Source organism: Sphaeramia orbicularis, chromosome 8 (genome assembly GCF_902148855.1).
Source record: "Sphaeramia orbicularis chromosome 8, fSphaOr1.1, whole genome shotgun sequence".
Lineage (NCBI taxonomy): Eukaryota > Metazoa > Chordata > Actinopteri > Kurtiformes > Apogonidae > Sphaeramia > Sphaeramia orbicularis.
Window position 1 is genome coordinate 39,677,247 of NC_043964.1, and position 12,802 is coordinate 39,690,048.

The 12,802-nt window shown below is 35.3% G+C and overlaps 2 protein-coding genes across 3 annotated transcripts; one reads left to right on the forward strand and one right to left on the reverse strand.

Annotated features, from left to right (window-relative positions):
* Positions 1–840: 840 nt before the first annotated feature.
* gfer (growth factor, augmenter of liver regeneration (ERV1 homolog, S. cerevisiae)) lies at positions 841–3,984 on the reverse strand. Its single transcript, XM_030141937.1, has 3 exons — positions 3,592–3,984; positions 2,991–3,205; positions 841–2,009 (listed from the first exon to the last, which is right to left on the reverse strand). Exons 1-3 carry the CDS (start codon positions 3,802–3,804, stop codon positions 1,847–1,849), a joined length of 591 nt encoding a protein of 196 aa, XP_029997797.1. The 5' UTR covers positions 3,805–3,984; the 3' UTR covers positions 841–1,846.
* Positions 3,985–4,020: 36 nt separating this feature from the next.
* On the forward strand, positions 4,021–11,085 carry drg2 (developmentally regulated GTP binding protein 2). 2 transcript variants are annotated; one of them, XM_030141935.1, is made up of 14 exons: positions 4,021–4,103; positions 4,308–4,398; positions 4,758–4,918; positions 5,040–5,129; positions 5,213–5,273; positions 5,394–5,484; positions 5,570–5,642; positions 5,830–5,920; positions 6,018–6,115; positions 6,375–6,451; positions 6,562–6,650; positions 6,740–6,798; positions 6,891–6,944; positions 10,688–11,085. In XM_030141935.1, the coding sequence occupies exons 2-14, from the start codon at positions 4,335–4,337 to the stop codon at positions 10,772–10,774; spliced, it is 1,095 nt and encodes a 364-aa protein (XP_029997795.1). In that variant the 5' UTR covers positions 4,021–4,103; positions 4,308–4,334; the 3' UTR covers positions 10,775–11,085. The 2 variants fall into 2 exon arrangements, with proteins under 2 accessions (XP_029997795.1, XP_029997796.1); XM_030141936.1 differs by having other exon boundaries at positions 4,311–4,398.
* The last annotated feature ends 1,717 nt before the right edge of the window (positions 11,086–12,802 follow it).

Here is a 12,802-nt window from a genome sequence, read left to right on the forward strand (position 1 = left end):
TATATCCAAAACAGAGAAAACTGAAGAAAAAGATTAATTTTTCTACAAAATCTATCATTAACCAAACATAAAAAAGTGTGTCCATCCGCTGTCATTGATCCAACTCTATGGGTTTTATTGGTGAATCACTGTTGTAGAAGATGACAGTGTTTCCATGATCACTATGAAGCCTCTGAACGTCCAAATGGGTCATATCTGATGACCATGAAAAGATGACAAACTATATTTTACTTTATATTTTATATTCAATGATTTTGGTTGATAGTGGATGTTTGGGTCTTTATGGGTTAAATCTGTTCAGTAACATTGTGTCTTTGTGTTACTTCAACATTTTACTTCTGAAGCATCCCTCATTTTCACATTGTACACACATTGTAAAAGTCGCTCATAATAAATTAATGCACTGCATGGAAACCATGTGTTAGACACGTGCTACCCTCAGCAACAATTCACAAAACCATTTTGTTTACTTGTCAAATATCCTTTTCAAAAGCAACAAAATTTGATGAAATTTCATGAGTGAAATCAGTGACTTCAGTGAAGTAATTAAAACATTAATTTCCTTACTCATTCATTTTTACTTTTTCTAAAGCCTACTTAACATTAGTACTTTTTAACTACAAGTTTTTTAATTGTATTAAATGTAAGATAAGATATGCCTTTATTAGTCCCACAAAGGGAAACTCCCAAAAAGGGGAAATAAGCATTGAATGATTTAAAAATACTAATTCAGATTAATATTTGTTAAAACTGATGTTTACTGATGAAATATTAATTCACCCTTGTCTCACTTTTTGGGCGACCGAGTTACAAACAATCCAGAGCAAAGTTTTATGGTGATGCAGTTGTGCCAAATTTTATATTATCACCAGCAATAAAAACTAGTGGTACGCTGTCCTCAAGAACAGAAAGACAAGGAAACACAAACTCATCATCATGAACATCAGCACTCAAGATTATTATCACACTGTGGTCCAAATCCACCCGTATACTAATTATACACAGTAAACTGAGACAAATCTGTAATTCCACTGACAAAGCACAAACAAATAGTAGCCTTTACAAATGTGCTGAGACATTCACAATATCTGCTGCTGCTGCTGAGTGGATAATATTTCAGTCATAATATAAACCTAAACCACACTGTTGTGAACATCAAAATGTGCTGTGAAAAGGGCAAACTGCTGCAACCTATAAATACATATGAATACATAGCTACCACTAGAGGTCATCTTAATGTTCATTACATGAGGAACCACACTTCATGTTGGTGGGACGGTCAGTATTTGTGCTACAGACTGAAAGGCCCCTGACTGATACTGGAACGTCTTCAAATTGTTCTTTCAAAGTGTTTTAATTACCAACTCATCATCTATTGCATAATTATACTGACAGTTCATTTCACGAAAGACCAGCTATTCCAACTCACAACACAAATAATTCTGTAAAATATATATTTCTTTGACAAACTGTATTGAAAAAGTATTTAAGTGTTAATTCTGATCAGTCACTGACTTCATTAGATCAATAAATATTGTTAAAAAAATATAAGACAACATATTTTATGCTGGACTGGTTAGGCAAGGAATTAAAAGATAAAAGCTGAATTAAAATTCAAATGGAAACAATTATCAGTCAGTGAAACTTTACTCCAAGTTTTGATCTTAGCTAGAGGAACAGAGAGAAATCCTTATTTGACCCTTCATTTTATTTCCAGATCAAATATATTACTAACCACACAAAAAAGCCACATGAAACACATCATTCATTCCTCTGGATATTTAGTTTCCCCTAAACAGAGAAGGAAGTTCTTGACTCTCAGGTCTCAGCTGAGTCCTTAAACCTCTCAGTCACACGAACCATCTTTCCAACCATCCTTCCACCTCTCGTCCACACGTGAGCAGTCAAACTCTGATTTCCCGAGTCGGACGTTGATGTCGTTGTGAAGTCGACAGAACCACTGAGAAAGAGCATGACGACTCCTAGTGTCCGGCTGATTGGTTTTTAATCTGTGGACAGGAAACGATATGATCAAAAAGGTCTCACTTCTGTTTAAAAACACCTTGTAGCATGTCCTAAACTTGTACCATTTTGGGATAATGTAGCCTAAACTCAACAATTATTAAGATATTGGGTTATGCAATCCCTAAAACATATTGGTGATGTATTTCGAATGTATTATTGGTAATAACATAATTAAAAATGACAGATATTTGTTTAAAATACCATTAGCAGCCTGTAAAGAGGCTATTTCCAAAAAATGATGCAGATTAGAGCCACCTACAACTAATGACTGGCTACAAATTGTGAATGGAATATTTGAGATGGAGATCTGACCCATAGATTGAGGACTCAAGAAGAGCAGTGTCATGATAAATGGGAGAAATGGACAATTCTCATTTCAACATCACATTACTAAAACCAATTGTTAGTCACAAAGGTATTTTATGGTCAGTTTATCCCAAATGTCCCTTATGTTTGTACTGTACAGAATTCAGACAAGAAAAATAAAGTATAAAAAAACAAAACAAAAAAACCCACCTTGTAGCATAACAAGAGAAACTTGATATTGGGAAGAGAAAATGCTTAAGAGGAGCTTTATGTAGCATTGGTACTTCTAATCATCTAAAATTATTATTAGAGTTTAGAAAAGAGCTCTGGCATTATGCAAAATATCTGCTGAGATATGCAAATGAAGCTGATGAGACAGGAACGTTACTGCTTTTGCTTAATGAAGAAACCTCAGCGATACTGTAACACAAATGTTATTTCGTAAACAATGAACTTTACATGTTATTCAGTGAGTTATACAGTCGATGGATAGTTTTAGTATGAATTTGTGTTCTGATGGCTGTGGATGTAGTTTGATATGCGACTTCCCCTTTTTTGGGATTTTTTTTTTTTTTTTTATATTAATACAACATATAACCCCCTCAAATCTTTGCATGTTGTTGTTTTTTTTTTTTTAGCTTTCTAAAACTTGATCTGACCTGTCCCTGAGGTCCTCTGCACATTCATCACAAGGGAAAAACTTGGAGAACAGGTTAATGAACTGGCCCATCTCTTGCTGCTGCGTGGCAGATGGATGGTCAGGATAATACGCAGCCATGGTGTGTAGAAAGGACCAGGTGCTTCGACCCAGCTCTTCTCTGTCCAGTGGACATTGTGGGTCTGGTTGCGGCTCAGATTCTGCAGGTTTAGTCTCCTGAGGGATAAACAGAAAAACATGGACATTCAAGCAGCATCAAAAGGAGCATAAGATAATTTCTCAGTATCAGAGACACGAAGATTAAATGTGATTCAAAATAAACTAGTTTTGGGGACACATTTCATGTAATCAAGAGTGAATGTTGAGAAGCTCTAGCATTACAGGATTCAACCCAGTTTCGTCACCCATGGGACATTTTGCCTTGTCATGATGACATAGCCTACTTTGCACTGAGGCACAATGAGAACAACACTCTAGGTCATTTATAATTCATGAAAACAGTGTTGAATCGCAAAGAAATCGTCTGGTCAAGCCAAGTTGATCCACTGTGGGGTAGGTCTGAGTCCCACAGCTCCTCCACCTGTCATGACCTCATGTCACACCTGTGCTGCTGCAGTTGTCTGTTTCTTCTGGAGTTTCATCCAAGACTTGAAGTCCGTACACGCCCTGCACGGTTTCTTTTTCACCTCCCCGCTGGACTCCTGCTCTTTACCGGAGCTGTCTTCGGACGGCTTGGCGGTTACTGGAAACGGGAACCCTTCAAACCCTGGTGGGCTGGAGGCTGTGGATCCCCTTGGTCCTGTGGGCGCAGCCATGTTCACTCTGAGTATTAGCTAATAATTAACAGCACTGACCTGCGATTTCTTCATAGATCACGAACGCCTATCGTATGGCTTATGAAATCCAACTATTATTAAAAACATTACGGCTCTTTAACATTTCCTCTTGGTCACGTAAAGGTTGCACACTTCCCGACTGATGTAAGAAACAAGACACACGGAAACAAAAGTTTTGTGCTGCTCGTGTTTCTACCGGACTCTACTCGGGACGGAAGTGGTTCCGGTTTGTGATGTCACGGATCTGTGCATGCTTCGAGTGCAGCCTCTATAAAAGTGTAAATTACTATATTATTATATGATTTTAAAGTCTTGACAATACATGATTTGTATTCGGATGTCCATTTAAAACTCTAAGTGTTCATTCGCAGAATTTGTTGTGGTTTGCTAACTGTTTAGTCCTGCCGGTTAGCTGGTTAGCGGGTGGCTAACAAAGCTAGTGTGTGACACGTTTCTGTTTCTGTTTTTTATCCTTGGTAAAGAAGTTGTAGTCTACCCGAACTGATATAATGGGGATATTGGAGAAAATTGCGGAGATAGAGAAAGAAATTTCTCGGACACAGAAAAACAAAGGTAAGAGAGGTGTCTGTGTGGCTAACTATTAGCTTTACCATGGTCGAACCAGATGTGTTTCTATCAGCTGTCAGTGTTACCTTCATCTCAAAGAGGAAAAGTGATACCTAAGCAGAGGCCACCGCAACATCAGTCATATAAAGGACATTTTATAAATTTAATGTTACTTTTGAAGTTATGTTAGTTATGTAATGCCAAGCAATAAACCCTGAATATACAATTTGTTGGTGTTCTCAACTAATACCCACCATTTAACACATTAATATTATATCATTCAAGTCAACAATACAAATGGAATAAGTCATGTTTGCTCTTTTGAGACACTATTATTTATTTATTTATTTTCATTCATTCCTTAGCCACTGAGTACCATTTAGGTTTGCTCAAGGCCAAGCTCGCCAAATACAGAGCTCAACTTCTGGAGCCCTCCAAGTCAGCGGGGGCCAAAGGCGAGGGCTTTGATGTAATGAAATCTGGTGATGCTCGTGTAGCTCTCATTGGTTTCCCCTCTGTGGGTAAGGTATGTCAGCAAGGCGCATGATTGTCTCCTTTCTCAGTCATGATTTATAACCTTCTACATAATTCAACAAAAAATGTGAATTATTTCTTTAAGATTTAGAGGGTTTTTTTGTATCCCACAGTCCACCTTTCTTAGTTTGATGACCTCAACTGCCAGTGAAGCTGCTTCCTATGAGTTCACCACCCTCACCTGCATACCTGGTGTCATAGAGGTACATATATTAACGTCTAAACATATCACATTTATAATGCCAGGGTGTAATTTACTGTGTCACATACGTCTTCTCCTTTTCAGTACAAAGGAGCCAACATCCAGTTGCTTGATTTGCCTGGAATCATTGAGGGAGCTGCCCAAGGTATGTGTTTGACTATATTTGTGTCTTTTGGTGTGAATTAAGAATTGATATGTTATAATTTTTAATCACTCATAGTAACTTGATCAAAACAGTGATAACTTGACTCCTGACTTCTTGTAGGTAAGGGTAGAGGTCGTCAGGTCATTGCTGTTGCCAGGACGGCAGATGTTGTCATCATGATGTTGGATGCTACTAAAGGAGATGTCCAGAGGTGTGTTAATGTTAAGAGGATGTAAAATGCTTAAATGTATATTTGAGTATTTTTAATCAAGTGTCAATTTTGACTTCCTTTGTAGAGCACTCCTAGAGAAAGAGTTGGAATCAGTGGGCATCAGACTCAACAGGACAAAACCAAATATTTATTTTAAGGTACAGTTTCTGTTTTCTCCTTATTAGAGTTTTTTGTTTTGTTCACAATCATTAGGATTCATCTCAGCATTACTCAGCACTGTTTTAAATATTTGGTTTCTTGTCTTGATAGTAGCTGTAGATGACACTGTTGGACACTGTATATCATGTAAAGTTAAATAAATGTCATCTGATTCTGTCCCAATAGCAAAAGAAAGGTGGCGGCCTCTCCTACAACTCCACAGTTCCTCTCACCCACTGCTCAGAGAAGCTCGTTCAGCTCATCCTTCATGAATACAGTATCCTTCACCCTGCAGACATTTTCTTTTTTGTTTTATTTGTGACTGTGATGACTGGAATTATTTTGTGGTTGAGTTCTTTAACTTTTATCCATAGAAATCTTTAATGCAGAAGTTCTCTTCAGGGAGGACAGCACACCTGATGAGTTCATCGATGTCATAGTTGGGAACAGAGTTTACATGCCTTGTCTATACGTATGTCAGTCAGTTACTCAGTCTGCCCATTAAAGACCTTGTACTTCTAAAATGTCAACTCATGCAAATTAATCCAAAGAGGATTTTCTACAATGTTTAAAGCACAGAAATCATATGATGTGTTTTAAGATGACAGAATAAAAGTCAGTACATTCAGAATTACAAGGTTTTGGCAACACAGCACTTAATCTGCATGTTCTTTTTGTCCGTCTCGTGTGTATTTATTTGAGTCTGTGATACTATTTGTGTGATTTTTCAGGTCTACAATAAGGTGGATCAAATCTCCATTGAGGAGGTGGACCGTCTTGCTCGCAGACCACACAGTGTTGTCATCAGGTCAGTATAAAAAACCCCGAAGAATATCAGTAGCTGCCAACATGCTGTGATTCTCTGTTATTGTATGTGAAACCTTACCTGTGTTTCCCTGTTCTGGTGGAATTTTGCAGCTGTGGGATGAAACTGAACCTGGATTACCTTTTGGAGAGGTTGTGGGAATACCTGGCTCTGATTTGTATTTACACCAAAAAGAGAGGAGGTACAATCAAATGAATAGATTAATTTTTGATGTCACATTTATGTTTAAATAAAAAGCAAGTTGTGGTTTTTTTTTTTTTTTTCCTTCAGAGCGCCCAGACTTTGCTGACGCCATCATTATGAGAAGAGCAGCATCTGTAGAACATGTGGTCAGTAGAATATTTATGGAAACATAACAGACAGATAACCAATGCACACAGTTTATTTGATAGTAATTGTGTCTGTTTTGCTGTTCATGCAGTGCCACCGAATCCACAGAACCTTAGCCAGCCAGTTCAAATATGCCCTGGTTTGGGTAAGTAATATCCAGTTTTCAGAGGAAATTACCTCCCTAAAACTGTACTTTTTTGCTGTGTTTAAACTAGGGCCTGATTGTCACCAATTAATCAACATCGGTCAATATATAACTGATGTACAGGGTGGGGAAGCAAAATTTACAATATTTTGAGGCAGGGATTGAAAGACAGTGTATGACCAATTAGTTTATTGAAAGTCATGAGAATTTATTTGCCACAAGAAAATTGACATAATAGAAAATGTTTTCCTTCTTTCTCAATAACTGCCTTCACACGCTTCCTGAAACTTGCGCAAGTGTTCCTCAAATATTGGGGTGACAACTTCTCCCATTCTTCTTTAATAGTATCTTCCAGACTTTCTCGTAATAGTTTTGCTCATAGTCATTCTCTTCTTTCCATTATAAACAGTCTTTATGGACACTCCAACTATTTTTGAAATCTCCTTTGGTGTGACGAGTGCATTCAGCAAATCACACACTCTTTGACGTTTGCTTTCCTGATTACTCATATGGGCAAAAGTTTCTGAAAAGGTATGGATAAAAGTGTTAGGTATGATTATGACATCAATATATGTTTGGTTTCAAAACAATTGACGTAGTGCCTGCTGAGAAAAAACAACTAAATGTTCATTGTAAATTTTGCTTCCCCACCCTGTATTAACTTTTTTGCTGTGTGGAGATTCTGTTGCTCGCTGCTCCTTTGTGTCTGTGCTGCCCAGAGAGTTGGAGGAATAGTAAAGCATGTCAGTTGCACTTTCACTTCCATTCAACAAACACGCTACACATTATTTGTTGCTTACATTTTAAAGAATGATTTACCAAACAATTTTTATGTCACTACATATAAAATATAGACTTTATATACTTAATATAGTCTTTTACCCAAAAGTCTGCTATCCCCAGCATAAAAACTACCACATCTACAACGCATGGTTCCCCACAGGTCACATATGAGTCTAATATAAGACTATTACACAGCGTTTTAAAGTTGTGTAAATTATCTTTGTGAGATAAAGATAAAGATGCAACTGTTAATTCACATGTCCCCCATTATCTAATATAAGACTACTATATCCTGTGTAGGTAGGTAGGTAGGTAGGTATATAGATAGATAGATAGATAGATAGATAGATAGATAGATAGATAGATAGATAGATAGATAGATAGATAGATAGATAGATAGATAGATAGATAGATAGATAGATAGATAGATACTTTATTGATCCCGAGGGAAATTCAAGGTATTTTTTTTTAGCCCCGATCATCAGCCCCAAAAATTCCATATCAGTCGGGCTCTAGTTTAAACCTCCTCCCCATTGTTGACTTATTCAGGAGAATAAACAAAGACAGTTTGCAGTTGCCATATATTTGAGAGTCTATATGTTCAACGACTTATACACCTTTAATCCTGGTGTTTTTATTAGAGCAGTGCTTCCCAAACTTTTTCAGTTCAGTACTCAAAAAGAAAAGTGTAGCATCTCCTCAGGACCTGAACTTACAAAAATATGTTAAATAACAATAGTTTCACATTTTTATGGACTCTGCTGTAAACACTCTGTCTTTGAAAGTCTCTTTTGTGTCTTTTGACATTGATTCATATTGTTATATCATATGTTGTTATTTTATTCATTTATTTTATTTATTCACTGAAGTATTGTTGCATCCTTTTTTATCTTTTGCAACTGAAGCCTCTGCTGCCTCTCGTGTGTCTTTGCCGAGGTCAACATTCATAAATGTTCCACAAAACGACTATTTCCTTTTTTTTTTTAATCAGGACAATTAATGCACATATATTTTGCTGTATATTTTTCTCTCAAATGGCGACCTGATAAAAATATCTCTGTAATCCCTTGTAGAAAGACTCAGCTACAGATTAAACTGTAGATGAAACTCCCTTTGATGCAGTTCTGAAGTTATGATTCAACATGTTTTTCCCCTGAGTGAACAGCACAAGATAAAAATTCTTTTATGTTCTCCAGCTCTAAACAGTGGCTCATGCGTCATATTTGTTATTGGCGTCTGTTCAGTCCATAATGATGCTAAAAGGAAATAAGTGAATTACTATGCAGACATAAATGAACACTCTAACAGGCCTCATGTGTTTTGTGTTTTCTGTGACTGGCTCTTTTCACGTCTACAATAATAGACTCTATTGTTGTTAGTTACATCAGTGTCTTGATTTCAGTATGGTTTATTACAGGATGAAGTTATGTGTATGAGTTTAACAGTGTCTTAATGGGGGGACATTAAGCTTCACACATTCCCAGAATTCATCAGTAAACTGGTCTACTTATTGTTTCTCCATGCCATTTGTACAAAGTAACCAAGAGTTAATTGTAGTCATGGGGTTATTGTGTTGTAGATATACTTGGTACATAAAGTGGATCTAGATTAAATAAAGAATATGTAACATATTGTAATATTCTGCATTTTCTCAAGTATTGACTGTGGTTTCTATTTATTTCTGTTCACAGTAACAGGCCTTTATTTGTTCATCCAATCTTTAGCTGAAAACTTTTTTTTAAGTTTAGGAAATACAGTTACAATTTTTAATGCTTTGATTGAAATGATGTGATTATTATACAACAAAAACATATGTGATCACAGTTTACTGAACTTTATTAGATTATGTTTGGATGTTTTTGTGTCAACACAAAGTATATAATGTTAAAAAGATCCTTCGAGTTGTATTTATTTGCCATTACATTATACCTAAGAAGCAGAGAAATGCAGAACCAACAGGGTCTTTTAGTCTTTTAGCCTGCATTGGTATTTATTGATCATTTATTGTTGATTATTTAATGTATTTATTTGTAGTTGCCTTCCAATGTTCTTGTGTTCGTATACTGAATCATGTGTGTCACATTGCGCTTTGAATGTTGACTGATGTCTGTGGTAAGCTGCAAATGAATTGCCCGTATGGGATAAAAAAAAAGTTTTCTGAGTCGGAACCACAGAAAACAACAGAATAAACTAACATTTTAAACACAAAAGCAAATGTAAGTACCAGGGCGCTTGTGCAGGTCTTGAAAATCTTAAAAAGTATGGAATTTTTTAAAAAGTATGGAATTTTTAAATACTGTTTTCCGGACCTTGAAAAAACTGGAATTTTTTGTGAATAAAGTATGGGAAAAAATGTCTGTCCTAGTCAAATTATAGAGTATGCTCAAAGGTTTATAATCCTTTAAGATAAGAAATACATGAGGAAAGCATATTAGTTAGTTTCAGTTTATTTCGAATATGCAACAAAACAAAGTAATCCTACTTAAGTCCTAAAACAAAATATGACGTCATTCACATACTTGAAAAGGAGTAGGAGGAAGTGTAACTTACAACATATAACTTTGTATTTAACTTTATATGATTTCACTAACCGGTTGACACTGGAATGATTCTAGTGAAACTTGTTTGTGTGATATCCATGCTTTTTTTTGTGATAGTCATGTTTTGAAAACGTTTCTGTCTGTAAAACATCATTTACTACAAGTATAAAAGTACATGAAGTCAAGGTCTTGGGAAAAAAATTGCAGTTTTGGAAAAAGTCTGGAATTTTTATTTGGATAAAAAGCAAGCACCCTGAAATAGTCTTACAGCAACTTGTACCATTTTGCTCACCTTACGTTGTGTATTTCAAGCTTTTTTATATATATATATATATTTCAGTGTCTGTTTGTACTGATAACATTTCCAAACACAGTCAGTTCATGGTGGATTTTGACCTGTGTTTTCTGGTCCTCTTCCAGGGAACCAGTACCAAGTACAGCCCTCAACGGGTGGGCTTAACACACATCATGGAGCACGAGGATGTCATCCAGATTGTCAAGAAGTAAAGCCATGATTGGACGACTGAAACCAGATTGGACAGAGGAGAGACTGAGCAGGAATCACTGTTTTATTGGAGGAGTTTAAATGAGAACAAATAAAAAACTAAGATTACTGTACAGTAGAGATACAACAATGGAAATAACCTCCATTCTTATTTTGTATATGAAATTTAACAAAAACAATAAGTTGAAAACAGGGAGTGACGCAGATTTGATGTTTGAACAGGAAATGGTGTATTTTAACTTTTGATGAAAACACATGTATGCAGATGCAGAAGGAAATGGAGAAGAAAGAATAAACTCCATAAAATCATAAACTGCTCCTTGTTTTTGTCTCACTACTTTAAGGCATGATTGGTTTTTAATAACTAACTCTTATTTAATAAAGCTAATTATAGTTTTTACTAGATATCAAGTCAGAAATTAGATCATATATTTTAAGATATTTATGTTTTTACTTAACGTGTTCTTTTGTTTTATAATAATGCATTAAATCCATCAGAACTAGAACAACTTAATCCATTTATATAATTGTCATATACAAGCATAAACAGACACATAGCTCACTGCATTTATTTTATGTGGATTCCGTGCATAAGTGTTCCACCAGGAGTATAATGCTGACAAAAATTCTTAATAAAAGATAAACAACCTCATGGAAATCAAGCAAAAAAAAAAAAAACTGCGAAGTTTCTTCAATCATGAAAATTTCTTCATCTGAAAATGATAATCCACACATTCCCATCTTTGGAGCCACATTACTTTGTCATGGTTTAACAAAAATATGGTTGACATAGTTTACAAGACACCAGACTTTCTGTGGCCCAATCTGTATCCTTACATCTAGCACAGTCTATACAAAATGAAAGTGTAGGTTTGATTTTTTTCTCCTGATTTTGCTCTGAAAAAATCCAAATCTTACCAAGTGTATTTTTCTCATTTCTAGTCAAAATATCTCATCACACTTAAAATAAGACATAATCACCTAAAGAGTAACTTGTAAGTGAGATATAAGAACTTATTTTTAGACGATAGATCTGGAAAATTTTATTTCAAGAAATCTTACCAAGATAATTTTCACTTGTTCCATTGCCAGATTTTTTTTTGCTTAATTCAAGTAAAAACAAATGTTCAGAGAACGCAAACCTCCACCAAGCACCCCGAACGGTGTGCATGTGTGGATCGGCTATTTGCTTTTAAATTAAACAGTTTCAAAGTTGTTCCATACAGCAGAAAAAGTTGAAGCTTGGGACCAGTCATGTGTATGTCAAATTAGATTAAATCCAGTCAATATTTGTTGAGATATAATGAAAAATATGTCGTAAATGGGATTTTCAATGTTAAATTAAAAATCCACAGAGTCCACATTCCACAGTGGATGTGGACAATTTTGTGCCAAATACAAGATATTGTTATAAGCTACGGATGTGTTGAGCTTCATTATGCAATAAATTCCCATTATGTAACAAAAGTTCAAAATGTAATAAAAATGTCACGTCATCTTGTAATAAAGCCGCATTGTGTAATAAACTGACGCATTTTGTAATAAACTACCTCAATGCATTATGTAGTAAATTTTTTCACATTATGTAGTAAGTTATTACAATTTGAGAAATTTATTACAAAGTGCACTTGACGCATTTTTATTTACATCTGTAAACTGTGTGGTTAAAGATCTGATTACATTACCTGTAGCTCCTGTGACTAATTTCTTCTAAATTACTCTGAAATTATTTTAATTTGGATTGTTATTACATAATGAACCATGGTATTACATTGTTTTTTAATAAAAATGTGTTAAGTGCATTTTGTAATAAATTTCTCAAATTGTAATAACTTACAACATAATGTGAAAAAATGTACTATTTAATGCGTTGAGGTAGTTTATTACAAAATGCGTCAGTTTATTACACAATGCGGCTTTATTACAAGATGACGTGACATTCTTATTACATTTTGAACTTTTATTACATAATAGGAATTTATTACATAATGTGGCTCAACAGGGTGTATCAAATTGGAGGCTACTCAGAG